Genomic DNA, 19,570 nt, shown 5'->3' with positions numbered 1-19,570 from the left:
TTATTTTGAGATATTGAGTCTCTATTTTTGAGATACTAAGACATTATTTTGAAAGTCATTACAGTAAAGATATATTTATAATGAGATATATACTCATTAAATTGACTTCTGTTTTTCATCACACTGGCGGAAATGGGCTTCCATAATTTTCAGTAGTGTGTGTGAGAGGTTTTCAGTAGTGTGTGTGAGGGGTTTGATTTTCAGTAGTGTGTGTGAGGGGTTTGATTTTCAGTAGTGTGTGTGAGAGGTTTTCAATAGTGTGTGTGAGGGGTTTGATTTTCAGTAGTGTGTGTGCGAGGTTTTCAGTAGTGTGTGTGAGGGGTTTGATTTTCAGTAGTGTGTGTGAGAGGTTTTCAGTAGTGTGTGTGAGGGGTTTGATTTTCAGTAGTGTGTGTGAGGGGTTTGATTTTCAGTAGTGTGTCAGAGGTTTTCAGTAGTGTGTGTGAGGGGTTTGATTTTCAGTAGTGTGTGTGCGAGGTTTTCAGTAGTGTGTGTGAGGGGTTTGATTTTCAGTAGTGTGTGTGAGAGGTTTGATTTTCAGTAGTGTGTGTGAGAGGTTTTCAGTAGTGTGTGTGAGGGGTTTGATTTTCAGGAGTGTGTGTGCGAGGTTTGATTTTCAGTAGTGTGTGTGCGAGGTTTGATTTTCAGTAGTGTGTGTGAGGGGTTTGATTTTCAGTAGTGTGTGTGAGAGGTTTTCAGTAGTGTGTGTGAGGGGTTTTCAGTAGTGTGTGTGCGAGGTTTGATTTTCAGTAGTGTGTGTGAGGGGTTTTCAGTAGTGTGTGTGCGAGGTTTGATTTTCAGTAGTGTGTGTGAGGGGTTTTCAGTAGTGTGTGTGAGAGGTGAGCTTGTATTATGGTCTATACGGCCCCTCATACTGAACTAAACCTTTTAATTAACTGATTCTAATGATACAGTACACTGAAAACAACTGCTTTGCTCATCACTCATAAAATTATAAGTGTTTGCTCACAGTACATCACAATAATAGCTTTCATTTATTGTAACACTAGTGGGCATGCAGTAGATATACAGGAATAAACAGCCTTTTGAGATCCTGGAGAATTTGATGACCAATTTAAGTAATTTCTATAATTTGCCTCGAGCATAAATTTTACCTTCATGAAGGTTAGAATGATCACTATAATGTCCATTTTAGAACGTTGTAACTTTATAGTAATATTAGATGATTTGGTTTGTGCTCCTGTTAACACTGTAGTACATTACACACAAATGAGTTTATATGTAGTCTACACTCAGTGACATAGAATTGGGTAAGAACAAATTTAGCATGGCATAATTAAATCATAAAAGTATATTTATAGTAATCTGTTACCGATACTGAGAAACAAATATGTTATTCAGGTTGTTACTCCAGGTACCTATCAGAATGAAGGTAATCTCTAAGGGGTTGCATCCACATATATTAATTAAAATACAAAGCTTGTGAAGTGTATGTAAAAAAAAAAAAGTGGTGGAGTGGTGGGATTGACTACAGAACTGTTTTACTACTACTATTACTAATAATAATAATAATAATGTATTATTATTATTATTATTATTATTATTATCATTATTATTATTAATTGTATTAATAATATTGAAGTAGACAGGTACATTTTCTCACAGAGCATGTATTGTAGTACTGAGAAGTAAATGCTGGTGAAAAACAGGCTAAGCTCAAGGGCAGATTGCAAATTTGAATGATGTAATAATGACAATTTCTTAAACCGTGTTAACCATTTTCCCCCATACCTGTAAGGTATGAGAATGGTTACCATGGTTACCATCTGTCAAGCTGTCTATCACCACTCTGCTCTATGTTATGAAAGTATTTGCCAAACTGTAGCCTGGAGATAGGTCCAATTTGTGAATGCTCAACAAATATTATATAAACAAATAAACATTATATCTGCAGCAGCTAGTACATGAACATTAAACAGTTATTGGTATTAGCTAAGCATCAAGTATATGTGAGATAAAACATAATCAAGGCTAATTAAATTTGAAATAATTACCTCCTCAGCGTAGGCATCACAAAGTTTGTTTCCCGAGAGCAGTTTATTTTTCAGGCTCTTGTTCTGAAAAAGAGAGACAAGAAAGAAAGATGATACCATCAGTGCATATTCCCTCAAAATGTGTTGGTGCTTTTTAAAAACAATCATGGACATAGTGGGCTTCAGTTTCTCCAGCAGGACATTTGGCTTCACTGGAATTCTGACAGCAAGGGTTGGACTCTTTTTCAGACTAGCCTGAGGAGCGAGAGAGCACTCATGCAGGCTCAAAGGCATCTAAAAAGGTCAGAAAAGTAGCTCAGGGCCAGACTCCCACTGAACTTTAAACATAATCACCAAAGCCTTAAAAATCATTTGACTAGCAGCCAGTAGGAGATGCCAAAAAAGAAGTCACTGGTCTCGTTGTGTGGTGCCAGTTCAAACCCTCTTTATAGTTTAATAAACAAACAGTGAAAACATAACAGGCTGTCTCATTAGGTTACATGAACATTGTTAAAGCATTTATGATCTTGTGGTCACTGGTTTATGTAAAATGTTTTATTAAATAAAACAAAACATGTTATTCACAGCAGAACCCAACTTCTCTCATGCTATAACAAAAGCTTTTATTCATTCATTTTGAAAATATAAATTTTTCTAAACTTCCGGACCATTCCTAATCTCAAATACCCATGGTAAAACAAGTATCTATTCAAGTTTATTCTGATGTTATGGTCACAATCGAATATAAAACATTTGACGTAAGAGGCTGCACTAACATGATCTTTAGTAAAATGCACTTCATTGTATTTAAAAATAAAGACGGTTAAGAAAATACACCATAAGATCATAATTGAAACTTTTTTTTTTTTTTTTTAATTATGGCTTCACTTAATGTAACTATCCACATGTTTAAAAAATGACATTTTGCTCAGGTCGGCACAGGATGGACGTGAGACACAACCAGTGTAATTACCCGGCAACAAGAAATACCATTTTCTGATTGGCTGATAGGTTGCTAATTAAATGAATGAACTACGCAGAGCAATCTGCCTTCACATCATCGATTCATAGATTACTCATTTATGTGTGGCGACTTTTATCACTTATCAGCGTGAGAAATGGAATGTGCGTGTCTAAAGCTGAATACCTATTGTTGAGTGTCTGCTCTTCATCTCAGCAGAATCCGAGTGAGAACAGCTTTAATTCAAGAAAACTAAACAGTGACAAAAGAAACACAGGCATGCAGATAGAGTCAGTACTGATGCTATTATAAACAAGTGCGTCCTTCAGCAACTTCTCCTCCACACTTGTTTTGAGTGTGAAAGGATTACAGTGTGTGAGCTTAGAATGTGATCTAACAGACCTTGAAACAGCATGATGTGGTGTGTCAGGAAGGAGGTCCTGAACATTGCCAAGAATGTAGTTTTGCTGTGCTGTTTTTTTTTTTTTCAAAGGCAGTAATCTCCTGACAGTACCATGAATGGGCCAGAAAACCTCATCACAATGTTTGCCATGCGGGAGGCAGTGTATGAGAGATGACAGGTGGTTTTGGTCTATAAGCACTTAATTGCCATGTCAAAGTGTGACAGACCACATCACAAACGTGCTACAGCCAGCTATGGTAAACTAACTAACTAATGAACTACACCAATGATTAAACTCAAATAAAACAAATATATTATTACTACACTTTTAAAATAAATGAGAGACATAAGGGAATTTTCCTTTCCCATTCAAATAAAAAAAGGAAGATATAAACTGACAGCTACACTCAATAACAGAAAATAAATAATCACTACATAGAGGAATACCACTATGATCAAACATTTGTGTAGCAGGCTGTTACACAGTTGTCATTTGTCAACACCTAAAGAAAAACAGGTCTAACAAAAGAGACTGAGGAATTCTCCTAAGGGCCGGCAGCTACCTCCTCTTTCTATTTTTGTCAACACAGAGTATTATTTATTGCAGCACATTTCAGACACTGTTGGGAAGTATGTCTGCCCTTCAGAATCAGCCCATTCGTGCTTTTTCCCCCCTCTTTTTTTGGCAACAGTGCAAGTCTGATGTTGTCCCCTTGTAGTACCCAGAGTAGCAGATAGTTTTCAAAATACAATATTGCCACAAGCAATTATGGTTTATGGATTGGACACAAATGAATTCCAGTGGACACTGGACACATTTGTCTCCTACGTTTGCCATGCTTTGATTATACATTTACTGTCTGATGTTGGAGACAGCTCAATGTCATTTGGTGACAATTTGGCTGGAAACCGCAGGGACAGAAGGACACATAAGGATGTGTATACAGCAGCTGGCTCTTTGACATTTACTTGTAAATGACTGCGGCTACCTCCACAATTCTCACTCTGTGTCATGGCACAACCCGACTGTGTTGACAATTAAATGTTTGATGGCAGCCATTAACAGCACAGCTTCATCTGAAGTTGGAATGATCAATTTGTCTTGTTTAGTCATGCTAGCAGCATGGTGCACTGAATGAACCCTCTCTGCACTGATAACATGCCTGTAGACTCTGAGTCTAGTTTCCACTTAATGGATGCGTATCAGTCAAACTGACAATATCGTCACCAAGCAGAGGCATTATTATATGACTGCATCTGATGACATGAAGAGCTGGTTTTGGGTTGAATGGTGCCATAAACAAGCTCTGACAATTTGTGTGCCACTGAATTGTTACTCAAAGAAACATAGCACCAGGGCATTATTAGTAGAACCATCTTCTACATCCAAGCTAGAGATCAGAGGGTACCTTGGAACAGTGGCGGTTGCTGGTCTTTGAAACAGAGGAAGCTTATTTCAGTGCCCAGTTGTTTATACATAAATTCTTACATAAATTCTTACATAAATTCTTACAAGGAAACATGATCATTATGTAAAACTGAAACGCTATAATAGTGTTTTTATTTACAGTGTACATGTAGCAAATAACACACAACAACTAGGTATTTGTCTACAGACTTCCCTCGCAAAATCCACACAGGACTGAGGCAGAAAAGGCTCCACTGTTGTGTATGTTTCTGCAACGCTGTCAATCAAGAACTGGTTCCACCTTTCAGACAGTTCCTCCAATCATCACGCAGAAGCCCAGCGCGCCCGCCCACTGCTCCTTTGACTTCAAGAGAAGCTGTGCGTCTGTGGAAGTGGCGATTTTGCAGCATTTGTCACCAGTGAGCTCACCGCAGTGAAAAAAAAACTTTTCTGTGCCGTCCCATAGAGAACAGCTGAAGCTGAGCCTCAAGTGGTTTTACATCATGATCCATGATAAACAGCTGATTCTGAAAGAACTAGTGACACGTTCTAATCGCATTCTGGTGCATGTTTGGTATTGAAAAGTCAATACAACACAATATCTGACAGTATTTTAGAGGAAGCTGACCTTCCCTTGCCATCTTAGAGTAATTTCCACTGATTTGTTCTGAATTAATTAATGGTTAAAAACAAGGAGGAAATATTTTTTACAGTATTATAATTTGCCAAACAAAAAGCTACATTTCACTACAAGATATGCTCTAGCTTTGGACTTTTACTTTGCAATACAACTCTCGCTCTCATACACATCACCCATACACCTGTACAGTACACTGCATACTTCAAAGTATACAGTACATGCACACTGAACTGTGGTAATGAGCTGGGGTGGCAGTTGTTTTTGTGATTCAGTGAGGCAAAACTGGCCAACTATCAATTCCACACAGTTGCACCTCCTCTCACCCCAACAGAGGGACCACCATTCGAGGACAGGCTGAACAGGCAGCTGTCATAAAATGTGACACAGTTTAGCCCCAGGAAATACTCTGAGTGAAAATGAGATCCTCTGGAGCTTGTATGTCACAGTGCATTATGCAAAGTGCGATACACTGAGCTGCATATGTCATAAAGAGTTACTCCTGCAGCGCTGTCATTCTGTGGACCTGAAAATAAAGGAACATTTTTTATATTTTCATGTTGTGCCCATATTTTCTAGAAAAATGCAGCACCACACAAAGTCATAGAAAAGCTCTTTCTGTGTCTCAGAAAGGAAGGACAGATGCATTTTGTTTTTGATTCATATAAAGGCATTAAAATGCACACTAACATGAACAATATAGGTTTGAGCAAACAGATATATATATATATATATATATACATATATACATGTATATATGTATATATATGTATATATATATATTTATGTATTGAAGGTTTGCACCATTTAAAAAAACGGCTATTTGCCTCAACTGAATTTTCACACATTATATTAAAGTGTGGATATGTTGACAGCCCCTGAGTGTTGATATTTACTGTCCATCTAGGTCAACTTTCACACCACTTGTCACACATTAGTGTTGGATCCTCTTTGTGGAAAGTGAGAGAAACCAACTCCTCTGGATTTGTTTTATTATTTAATGCTTCAAGTTTGATGAACATGTTGTAAAGCCTGATTGTATTGCATTGTCTCAAACTAATTTGATTTCCTCTGAGATGACAGACACACACACACACACGCACACACACATGCCCGTGCACGTGCACACACACAGTCAATACAGAGCACAATAAGATTAAGTCATTAAAACTGCAAATCATTTAAAGTTGATATATTTTTCAGTCATGCTTCATCGACTGGAATACCTTACACCACTCAGAGATGGTACAATCCAATAAGTGTTGTCACTAAATATTTGATTTTAAAAGGTCGAGAAGCATCGTCAAGAGGATTAAAGATAAAAAAACTCATTCTGCACCAACATTCTAAATGCATCATGTGAATATTAACACTTGTATAGAAAAAGCAGTTGCAGTCCATTAAAAGAATGATGGGAATAATAACAGGGTAGATTCATTGATGTGTTCTGATTTCAAATTAATGATGTGTTTGTGCATTCTTATTCATGTTTTGATGTGGTTTATACATGAACAGCAGTTTTAGTTATTTTGTGTCTTATTTAACTGATTTTGAAAGTAAAAAAATTGCAAGTAAATAGCAAAAAATAAAATCATTAAATTCTTGGCTCTATCTGACAGCCTCTGTCATAAATTAACGAGCAGATTCCACACATAACATAAAAAATTACAATTTCTGCCAGCAGGTCCAACAGGCTTGTCAGCTTTCTCAAAGCATGAGAAATTGAGGAAACTTGTATTGGATGAAAATTGTGGTTGAGCTTGCACAAGTCATGCAGTTGTGAAGCTGTGGAATGCAGCCAATATAAATGACTGGCATTAGTAAAACACATGTTCACTGAGGATAAGATATTAAATATGACATAGTAGTAATCTTATTTGACATTTAAGACATTTGGCAGGCTTAGCTAAACTCTCATGGCAGTTTCTGAGGGACTCTTCAGGTCAAAAGAGGGGATTTTGCTTACATGAAAAAGACTGCTTTCTTGTTGCACTCTCATCACAACGTGTGTGCCCTCTGTGAATCTATACAGCTCCAGGTGTGCTGAACTACCCAGTCCCAACAGGAGGATAACAACAATGGCCTTGCATTATCAAGGCACAACATCATATGGTGAAATGTAAGTCATCAGGTACTGCTAAAAGGGAGCTAGACATATAACAGTCAGACAGAATTGTCAATTCTGTGAATTACACAAAATGCAGCATTTTTAAAATATGCCATGCATTGTGAGATTGTTTTAAATCGTGTTTCCACTGAGTGGAATGGTTAGGTTTGGTACGGTACATACAGTAATTTCCTGTGTTTCCATAAGGAATAGTATAATATAATAAATAACTAGTCCCAACCATTCCATACCAGAGAAATGGTGCGGATGGAGCTGGACCCACGACAGTCAACTGATTGGGCAACAGAAAAGTATCACTATCTTGCAACCGGTGTTTCTTCAATGCCCGCAGTCTACTCGCATACAAAGCTTGAAGGCTTGTGAAGACAAACAGCCACAAACCAAGCAGAAAAACCAGCAGCTCGATGTCCTCCATTGTTGTCTGTTGTGTCGCGTTTGAGGTAATTGTTTGTCTCCAGTGCACCGGTACAACATCACGCTACACATCTCGCTGATGTGGCCTTCAGGCACAGCAAACACCCCGCTTATCAAGTAAATGTACTGTTCTCAGTTAAAAAAAAGTTGGCTTTACCATTCCAAACCGCAGCTATAGTATGCAGCATTTGTGTTGCATACTTCATCAGTATTGGTTGGCTGCACTATTGGCCCTTTTCCACTATGGTCCCGGCTCGCCTCGGTTTAGGATGCGTCTTAGGCTGCGTGAAACTGCGGTGACTTCGTTTGGTCCCACACACACACACAAAAGCAGTTTTCAGTGTAATTGAATCAAATCACTAGAATCACTGATGACAGAGTCACTGGACAGCAGCAGGGTGTATGCAGCTCGCACCACCGCGATCGGCGGTGGTGCTGTCCCTAAATACACCAGACTGAGAGATTTTAGACATTTCTCTGGAAGTTGATTTCTGTGTCGGCACTCAGTCTGGCGACGTCGCGCATATACTCAGCACGCTAGGTACTATGTTAGTGGAAATTAAGTTAGTGGAACTTAACCGTGCTAAGGCGAGTAGACCCGGTGGAAACACGTCTTATGTAACACTGGTATGTTTTAATGCTTTTTTCATAGCCGACACAGCTATCACAATCTCGCCTACACATCCTGTAGTGGAAGCACAAACCAGATCTAGATTATATACTGCAATATCGCTTGGTGGCTTTATTAACAGTGGGTAACAGTCCAGATTTTCTCTCCATTACAATGCCTTTGGATTTGGTTGGATGAGCAACATTGCATTGGTAAGCAAAGAGAAACTTCACAGTGCTCAAGGTACCTGAGGCTTGGTGTTTCAAGAAGCTGAAATATTCCCACGTGAAGCAGCCTAAATTACCATCAGCATGATAACAGAGCTGTGGCCCGTCTCTCCAGTAACCCATCCACCTGGACACTAATCTTCTCAGGTCATTTAATTTATCACCATTCCTTGTATTTGTTCAAGCTTAATCAGAAACGACAGAACAAGCTGATCAATAAGATGGAAATGATGACAGCGAGGCCTCTAATGCTGAGAGTGAATAATCTATGTGACTAACTGAAGGACTGCAACTGTAAAAAGAGGAGGAACGCCAGGGCAAATTTATGTCACTTCAAACTGAATTAATCAAACACTGATACAAACGACAGGCCAAACACTATGCCGTTCACTCTGTAATGAGGTGTTTCCGCCACAGCTTTGATTTTGTTTAAACCTATGACAGTTAGTCTGTTCACACTGAACCTTATAATCATAGTCATTCCAGGGGAAAATGTTTGATAGGAGTAAAGGTCTGTTGATGTCAGATTTGTCTCATCAGTGACCATTTTATTTCAATGGGGGTTTGGGGGTAGGATCAGTGTCTTAACAACCACTCATTTAAAACATGTCACATTCAGAAATGTCCCCTTAAATGAGGAACTGCAGAGAAAATCAAAAAAAAATGTCATTCATAAAATTTTGAATGCACTAATAGGATATTCTGGTAACACAAAATGTATTTATTTGTTTCAACTATTTCTAAGGCATTCTAAATGACATACTTGAAATGGACTGTACCAACAATGTTATTTTATTTTGAAATTCTTCTGAAAGTGGAGTTCTGTTTTTCTGCTCTGATGTCTGATCACTGTCTCTGGTGTCAAGACTTTTAAAAATGTAACTCCCATGCAGCCAGTGTTTGTTAAAACAGCCCCTAGCAACACTAGGTTAAGTCAAAAAACAAAATGTAAGCTTTTGAACATCTCAAAGAAGTTTCTGTTGTCACAGGCTTCAGTCTCCAAGCGCTCGTATTTCTATAAAGAAAAGAATAAACCATCCACTTTACAGTGTCACAGCTGAATAACACAGCAAACTGGTCACTTCTCTGGAAGCTGGGGGCCAGAAATCAATATCCATGGCAGGCTGTGAGGAATAAAGCAGCACTGCTAAGTGACAGCATGACACTAGCCCTCTGAACACATGCAGCCTGTCTTTACCTCTTTCAAACAAGCTTCTATGATTTGAGTTCAGTGCTAGTAACTATGAGTCCACACAGAGTGAAAATGTAGTATTCAGTGCACAACCTTGTGGAAAATGACACATTCAATCTCACATGTAGTAAAAAAAACATCTAAGTGTGTTTTCATTCCTGAATGTCAGACCCAAAGCCAACACCATGTACATGGCTTATTTTAACTTCTTAAGGTGCCTTGTCCCTGAAAAACCAACATAGTTGCTAAAACTATATTGGTATACATTCTCTGTGCTGACCAGAGCCCAAACAAGGCAGTGTCCAGGCCTGACCTGTCGACCTCTGCTGTGAACCTGTTGTAAACTGTCATAGGTGATACATCTAAATCCCAACATAACTCTCTCCTGAGAGATCTTCTGTTTGCTTATCAACACAATGAAATGTACATCTTTAAGACATTCAAGACAAAACTTAACTGAGTTAATGTGTTCATCCAAGTGAATACACTACAATATTTTATTATTTACTGGGTGCTTAACCTCCCTTCAACTTCTTAGAAAGACTTAAGACTCCAAGAAAAGTGTTTTCAACTTTCAAATTCATTGAAGCATTATTCAAAAGGCCACCTTTTTTGTCTGCTCCACACCTTGGATGTGTGGTTTGACCCATGCTCCAAAGCACCTTTCACACCTGCTATTTTTGCTCTCAAACACTGACAAGTCTGAAGGCCTGGACCAAACAAGATACAGCATGTGTGAAATCTAATGCTTCTGCATTAATGTCAGCAGGTTTCTCAGGGCTACATGTACACTGCATAGTGCAAGTGACCCAATTCTGATCTTTGCCTCCCATGTGGCACAAATTCGATATGACCCAGAGGAGTGTAAGCAGGAACCAAGCATGTGGACTCAGATGTTGTCAGATCACATTAATCATTTGCATTTACTACTTAAGGGGACAGATCAGATATTCCTCCGTCAATGCAACTTCCATACAATTAGGAAGATGGTGAATGATCTAAATATATGTGTTAACTGTCTACGGCCACATGACTCGCTTTGAACCTGTGCAATGGAGGATGAGGACTCAAACCTTGGTTCCATGCCTTGTAAGCCTTTCAAATGAGGATTTCTAAGTTTAACACCACTATCACTTGATCTGTTAGTCGGTATAATGCGGATATCAGATATGGGTCACTTTTGAAAGACAATGTCAAAGAATTGGGCATTAAGACCTACAGTCTTACGTTTCAAATAAGGAAGTGCAATTTCTCACTTCATGTTAGAGTGGACAGAAATATATCTTAAATAGTATAACTTTGTAATTGTTACTTTCCACTTTGCACTTTCACACAAGTCTCAGGTGTTGCTAACCAAGGTGCATGTTGCTTCTGCCATTACCAGAACAACAAAACCTGGGAGCTGCTGAGACGATTGTAGTAGCTGCAGCCTCATTGAATTCAAACATTCAACTTAGAAAAAAACAGGCCACACAGTAGTGCATGTGGCTTCTGTGTGGTTAGTATGTTGTCTGTGTTTACTGCTTTCCTCCCACATGTCCACAGTGTACCCTGCCTTTTACCCTGACAGGTGGGATTGGCACCAGCAGCCCCGCGACCCTCATATGGAGAGCAAACCATTAGATGATGACTGAATGAATTCACTTAAAATAAAAGGTTGGTTTCAAAGCTGATTTCAGAGTGGACAAAGACTACTTTGACAGACTTCTTCGGTTTGAGTATCAATGCTTTGCCAACGATTGCTGCATTCAGAAAAGAAGTTGTGAATAGTGTTTTCATGTTCACATGGCCTGGATATGGCCAGAAAAAAAGGCACATTGCAGTCTTGCTGTAATTTATGCATTCTGCCAACACTCAACTGGTGATTTGTAAAGTAAAAAGATGTTTAAATGTTAAGGTATAAAGACTCATATTGTTAAAAATGCAATGTTCTTAAGATGTCTCAGTTACACAACAGTGGTTTAACAGCATTGTAACCACTTTATATTTAGATGCAGTAGTTTTAATGCATATTTTACAGCTGCACAAAAAGGGAGCAACTCTGACGCAGAAATCTGTGTATGTGGGCTTTAGGATATTTTAGGCTGTGACGGTTTCACTGCCATACACAGAAACAAAAAAAGAGATTGTTTTTCTCTGTGAAGCTGCAAAGTAAAATGAAATACAATTCCACTATGACAGTTTCTCAAGTGTTTTTTAATGTGTACCAGGATTCTTTTTGGAACAGTGCACAGAGCTATATTAGGAGGTCTTTTGTAAGTAGCAGTTCATTATAAATGGAGCACTGTGACTGTGTGGTCCAATAATAGATTACAGAATTGTTTTTTGTGATTTTTAATATTGTTAGAAAATGGCCTATGTCTTTAAACTAATTGGACAACCCTTGGCTCCCAGGAATCATGAAAGAGGGAAATATTGCCTATAAATACAAGAGCAGTGCTGAATTGGCTTTTTCACAGACAGTAACAGCAATTTGTCTTTTTGCATGTTACAGCACTTTGGCAGTGTTAGGAGAAAAAACAGATTTAATATAAGCCACCCTCTGGGTCCCAGAAGGAACACACCCCCCTGTTAGCGCAAAACACTGAACAAACACACTCAGCATTTTGGTTTCCCTGCCACTCAAGTTTTCATTACACACTAGCAGGGGCACAATTACAGTAACTCTATGATTTCAATTTTCTCTGAATGGGCTTTTTTTTACACACAGATGCTGTTTGCTCAAGGTAGAGGGTCTAATGTTCAATTCCTTAGCTTTGAGTTACCAAATCAACAGCAATGCCAGAAAATAGCTTCAGTGTAAATGACAGATTAATGACAAAACTCCAATTCTACTCCTGTTCTGCTGAAGGCCCTCTTGAGGACATAGGCACTGGAGGTATGAATACTTCCTGACTCAAGATTGATGTACAATTGCCAGAGACTCCCACGACCCATAATCATGTGTTGTCAATTAATATTGCTGTATTTCCTGAGCCTTTTAATTAAAATTTGCAAAAATGTATAGTGTGATACATTTATCAAACATATCTCTTAAAAATTGCTGGTTTAGCTATTGTCCAAACACTAATTAGGTGTTACAGTCTGTCAGTAACATTTCTGTACCTTAAAGAAGAGTAAATGATGGTTTGTCAACTTGGGCTCAAACTGATTTTAAAGTGGAAGTGATATGTTTTGTGGAAAACCAATATCAAAGAAACCTTGTTTCAAACAGAGTATTTTAACTGTACACTGGTGTGATGCACCTGTATGGTGCACTGGCACATCTTACTGGTGATACAAGGTTACAGCGCATTTATAAACTCACGTTATGCAAATGTTCATATCCTGAAATGTTGACATGTGTATTCCAACAGCTGGCAGGTGTTTGCAGCAATGCTGCAAACACAGTGTTCACAAAGGCTTACATTATGGGCAGTTTATCAAGCTAACAGTGACAACAAGCTATTGGTCAATTTAAACAACTGTTTGCTCACTGACTATATGCTGCACAGTAGAGTGGGAGTGTGTGTGGGTGTTTGCACACTGTGTACTTCGGTTTTTCTAATTTGTATTTTGGTCTTTAGCGGTTAGGTTCATGTAATTTCAGTGTTGTTTGTTCTCTTAACACAAAACAATTTGTCCAAAAAACCTTCTGAGATTCACTTATCCAAATATGACTGTTATTTACTAACACATAGCAAGCATTTACTGTTGACCCGTTTGTATGGTTGTGTTTCTTCCAGAACTAATTTCTTTCCTGTACGCTTGGTATGCAATGTTGCTGCAACATCTAAAACGCTTGTCCACTTGGAACATTTTCTGTCAATTTCAGAGAAGCACAGACTGACTTAGTGTTGTGCTTCTTGTTTAGTGCAGCATGCTTTAAATAATGTCTTTCTTCATTCCAGCACATTTGTTTCTCTTCCTTTTCCTCTTTGTCAACAGTCAAGCAGCTAAATCAGTATTAACTGGGCTTTTAAAGCAAAAGGCTGTGGAGTGGTTATCAGAAACATCATGTGTTTTTATCATGTGTCAAATCATTTGCATTTGCAATTTTGACACTGATAAGGAAGAGGATATACATCCACAGTTAACCTACCAAGCCACATCTATATATAAATGCAAGGGACATCTGTCTGTCTGACTTGGCATAACTGCCCAACAGGTCACTTGTCAGGCTTCAAAGTTGGCATGCGGGCATGAGAGCAATTATGTACAATTACATTTTTTTGACACCTACATGTTCACTGATAATTACAACAACAACAACAACAATAATAATAATAATTATTATAATAATTGTTATTATTATTATTATTTATAAAACATCTTATCCATGCCCTCTGTTAACAGCAGCAAATATATGTTGATACTTAAATCCTTATACCTCTTTAAATTAGTCGAGAGTTGAAAATGACAAAGAACAAAAAAACAAAAGAAAAAACAATATCAACCTATAACCAACAACATAAAAAAAAGCATTGCTTTGTTGTAATGTGTCACATACAAAAGAATTAGGAACCACTGCTGCAACCTTCTGCTGGTTCCTCCTTTATTTCTACTTCTTTAAACTCCACACATAGAGTGTACGAGTGATCCATAACACTGCCAGTAAAATACAAATACTCGGTAGGTAAGAGAGTACTGACAAAACCTTTCACATCACTTTAATCTGTCACTGCCATCTACCCGCACCTTGTTAATTTACAATAAACACTGTCACTCTCCCTGGACGTCAAGAGCACAATCACTCTTGCGTAACAAGTCAGGGCCTGCTGTCTCTGATATGTGACAACAATCGATCAGACCACATTGCCTGTCCGTTCACTACATAATTCATTGCAACCCTTTTCACTTAGACCTTCATTTTTGTCACTGCGTTTTAATGCATGTCAGTGATAATGTGAAATGTGTTGTCATACAGACAACATATTCACCAATGAAATTGTAAACATTAAAGCGAGCTAACCTTTATTATTCAACGATATCAGTGACCACTAACCAGTTTTTACAGTTTAAGACGATAAGTGCGAGGGGAATCAACCAGAGGAAATTAAATACAGACGAGCAAGGACAGAGCAAACCATGAATGACTAACTAGCACAACATTATAAAGTTGTATACAAAGAAATTGATACTGACGAGGCATATGATGCAATTTTTTTAAAATATTCACATCATTGTATGATAAAAACTGTCTATTGTATACAGCAGAAAAGAAAAGTACACACTATTGATAATTTATTTAAAAAAGGAACTAACAAGGCAGAAAATGTATATAAAAATACCAAAATAAGTTAACCAAAATTATATGAATGAATACAAGAGTAAAATATTGACTAATATGATTTTCAAAATTTCAAGACTTTATCATTTCAAACCGGCACATTTCAAAACCAAATGAAAAGTTGTACCACTGTATAAAACTGGGGAACGACACTTTACAAATTACAGACCTTTTATCTACTTCCACAATTCTCATAACAGATCAGACAAACTTGTAGACAAACAGAAATGACTTTCTGGATTCAGATTCTAACAGTTCAATATCACTGGCACCAACTGAGGAAATTACAAAAGCTATAGATCATACAAAGTATGCAGTAGGACTATTCATAGATCTGATAAAAGTGTTAATTGTAAAATATTAATCAATAAACTAGACTGGTATGGGTTTGTTTAATTTGTTTTATAAATTATATTTGCATGGAATCAAAAATATTAAAAGTAGTACTGTTTCCAGATGGTGATGATGTTTGCAGATGATTTGCAGATTACCTCACTGTAAATCAGAAAGGTGGTTCAGTGAGTTGCCGAAAACAGGTATCTTATGATAAAAATAAGCTGAAAATCTCACATATAACATGCATATAGTAAACCTTTAGAAGGAGTTCAATACAAAGTAAGTAAAAACATGTTCTGGACCACAAATTACTCCACATTCTAGACAGTTTCATCATATTTTAATAACTGTGCAGAGATTTGGAGCAATACTTATAAATGTACACTATCATCACTTTTCATTTAGTAAAAAAAAGAGCCATAAGGATAATTCATAATACCTTCACTGATCTGAAATTCACTGATCTGGTTCATTTTCAAGTTGCATAATTAATGTATAAAGTAATAAACAACCTGCTCTCTGGCAATATTCAGAAATAGTTTTTTAATAGAGATGGGGAATATAATTTAAGGGGGTGTTGAATTCAAAACATTTGTGCATCCATGTAAAGGTAAAAACCCTTCAGTAGTTCTATATAAATGTGATTTTCATGAGGTACAGGGAGGAAGTTAATCTTGGATAGGGAATCACAAAGATCATGTAGCAGTCAAAGGTTTGGACACACCTTCTCATTCAATGGTTTTTCTTTATTTTTATTTTTTTACAAAAAACATTAAAGACACCATAATATGTTTTATAATTTAATTAAAGTAGCCACCTTTTGCTTTGACTATCTCTCATTCAGCTTCATAATGTCTTCAGTATTAATCTACAAGAATCTAAAAGATCAGAAAAGTAGAGGTTGTGTGGCCTAGCTTTTGACTAGTACTGTATATCCTCTTGTTTATTCACATTTAATTATATATTATTTATATTGTGTATATGTAAACATGTGCATGTCTTTTTGATGTGTGGGTATGTACAATTGAATATATAGGGAGTGCAAACAGGATGTCAACTGATGATTATCATGTACTAAACAGTGGATAATGGGTAGGGTTAAACAAGCTTAAGTTTCTTCCTCCACCTTTTCAGACTTTTTTTTTTTGATTTTAGGTTTTGCCTTAGTTTTTATTGTATTATGTTCACATGTTCGAAATAAAGCCATAACATTAATGCAGCTGCAGTGTGTAATGGGGAGAAATAAAACAAATAAAAAAAGTTTTTGAAGGGAGATTCTCCATAAATAAGACTTTAAGCATTGCTATTATGAAAACCCACAGAAGCACAGCACAAGAACACATTACCTTTGTAGTCACGTCCCTCAATGTGCATGAGTTTGTACTGTTTTATCTGTGCTGTTACTTTTCAAATCCTTTTAAATCACCATAAAAGTGACTTGACTTCATTGAAACAAGTTGAACATGAAGCTTATATCAGTAATTATAAAAAGAGTTGCAGCTTGCTATTAACAACTGATTAACCTCTGTGGTTTCATCTGCTTTTGCCTTTCAACAAAACACAATGAAAGTGTTTCCATTTACTGTCGACTCCAGTTTCCAAAATGGGACTTTTTTTGTGTATCACGAAATTCAGTAAATGCCCAGATGCATGATGCTTTTTTTGCCTTTCTGTCATTAAGCCACTTAAACTGCAACAGAAAAACATGAAAGCAAGAAGACAACTGTTTCATAGCATCAGCAGCTACGAGCTGAGAGTGTGTGGCAAAGCTGTCTATTACAATGCTCAGTGAGAAACTGATGAATCCGAGCAGGATTCAAGTCGCTCTGTAAATCAATCTCTCTCAAACTACTCATAATAGGCGCTAAAAGCAAATCATTGATAATGACTTCAAAGTGAAATGCAGCCATATAGCTTCCCGCTGACATCACAACACAAATCAACGGCATAACACAAATCACACAGATCTGCAACATAAGGACACAAATGCTGGTAAAAACAACAGCATATGGTTAGCATCACTGATGTACCTTTCATTTCCTTCAGGAAGTGGGAGCACTTTGTTGATATTCTTTTCAAAAACACCACATTAAAAGATGATATGCATACTCCACCACACTGATGTAAACACGGTAAACAAGTAGAACTCTTCTGGTTAACCTTTTTTAAAAATATACAGAGGTTCAGAAATGGCACTTTTGACGATTGGAGCCAGGGGGTCAAACCATCAACCTACTGGTCAGTGGACATTCTGCTCTCTCCTTAGCCACAGCCAAACAAACATATCTCACATATCTCAGCATTTCTCTGTATGTCTCTGGAGCACAGTGTATCCAGCATCTAAAAATGAGAACATACTAATGTTAACTCACCTCTATATTCAATTTCTGAAAAGGTTGAAAAAAGTTTTCATTGAGCAGTTTGCAGGAAATGCTCGGCATCTTAAACTGGACCGTGACAGGACGTATAATTCACACTCACAAAGCTGTCCATGCAGAACTGTTTCTGTTCTCCAGTAGTTTCTGATCTACTGCTGGAAAACAGTTTTGGTTTTTCCTTTAAGCGGCTAATAAATAATTCAAAAGGTGAGTGACTGAAAAGACACAACAAAGATATATAGGACAACCATAAGGTGTGGTTCTATATACAAGATCATTAAATGAGAATTTCAGATGTGTCAAATGTCAGAGTACATTTAAGAGTGTAACCTGAGACCAGGGAGAGTGCACTCTAAGAGGGTAAAATGCTTCAGCACGTTTGACCTTTGTGTTTCTGCACTTCTCACACAACTGCAATTGAGTTCCAGTAGTTGACGTCACACAACCGAGGTAATGCCCTCTGGCAGGAGACTACACATGCTCACCTCTATAGACATATAGGCTACTAATCAACGGATAAATCAGGCAATATGTCAAGAAACTCATCTCTTCACCGGGGAAGATGGATAATGGAAGCGCATTTTACCAGATTCCCAAAGATCCAGGAAAGCGGTGGAGGTGAATCGCTGCTCTGAAACATGCAGAAGACGACGCAGCGTTGGGAGCCTATCAAGCAACGGATTCTGTGGTTAACGCTTGATAAATAATGGATTCAGTCTAACTGGCTTCCAAGTCTGTAGAGCAACGTTAACACAGGGAGTTGAAGATGTCAGGATACTGAAGACTGGAATAATGTTATCTCTGGTTGTTTCCAACCTCGTGTAAGGATGAGATATATTCAGTCTATCAAGTTTTGTGATATCAATCTCCACAGATTTAAAGGGTGCAGTGAACTGTGACAGGTGCAATCCAGCACGGCTCCCATTCTTAGGCTGCCATGATAGTGGTTCATCAAAACCGAGTCACGTGACATCTGGAATTCTATTGATGCAGACACATGTTTCTTATGATTTGCTGTATATCCAAGACAAATGTCTGAGCAGCCCAGATGTGTATTTGACCACAGATTACCCCCTCTGTATGTGTTCATACCCTCAAAGGTAGGGGCTCCAACCAACATACAGCTTAACAAAGTTTATTAAAACCACCACCCAATGTAAGGTTTATGCCACAGCTGCCCTAAATTAACATAATTGAAATGATCAAAATCATGTTTCTGTTTCTGTAATGGTTAATACACCAGTGTGTTAAGTTATTCAACCAAAATATATTTTTAATGCTAAAATATAATTATTATTGTTGTATTTTCAAATGTACTGTTGTACCAAAACACTGAGCACATTATTATTTCTTAATTAAGATGTCAAATTGTGGTTATTTACTTGCATTCCTGAACAGAGAAATGTGTTTTAGTGGTTGAATGTTATGCTTGATTAATTTCTGACTTCTCTTTGGGTATAAAAAGGTGAATTTAGTTTGCCATTTGCCAAATAAATAATAATAACATTTTTAGTTTTAAACAAGGTTTTGAAAGATTTCCATTTTCTCAGTTTTTATGACAGGTGCTCTAATAACTTTGTTAAGCAGTGTATTTCTGGAAGGGAAACCTCAAA

The 19,570-nt window shown here is 37.5% G+C and overlaps 1 protein-coding gene across 1 annotated transcript in view; it reads right to left on the bottom strand.

Annotated features, from left to right (window-relative positions):
• Positions 1-19,570, bottom strand: part of luzp2 (leucine zipper protein 2) — a 121,893-nt gene that overhangs the window by 28,124 nt on the left and 74,199 nt on the right. Inside the window, exon 6 of the mRNA XM_058630384.1 lies at positions 2,016-2,078. Within this exon, the coding sequence (XP_058486367.1) occupies positions 2,016-2,078 (63 nt within the window). The remainder of the gene's footprint in view (positions 1-2,015; positions 2,079-19,570) is intronic.

The sequence above is a fragment of the Solea solea genome, chromosome 5 (assembly GCF_958295425.1).
Source record: "Solea solea chromosome 5, fSolSol10.1, whole genome shotgun sequence".
NCBI lineage: Eukaryota > Metazoa > Chordata > Actinopteri > Pleuronectiformes > Soleidae > Solea > Solea solea.
Note: the sequence above shows the minus strand (reverse complement) of the source record. Positions and strands in the feature narration are given on the sequence as shown.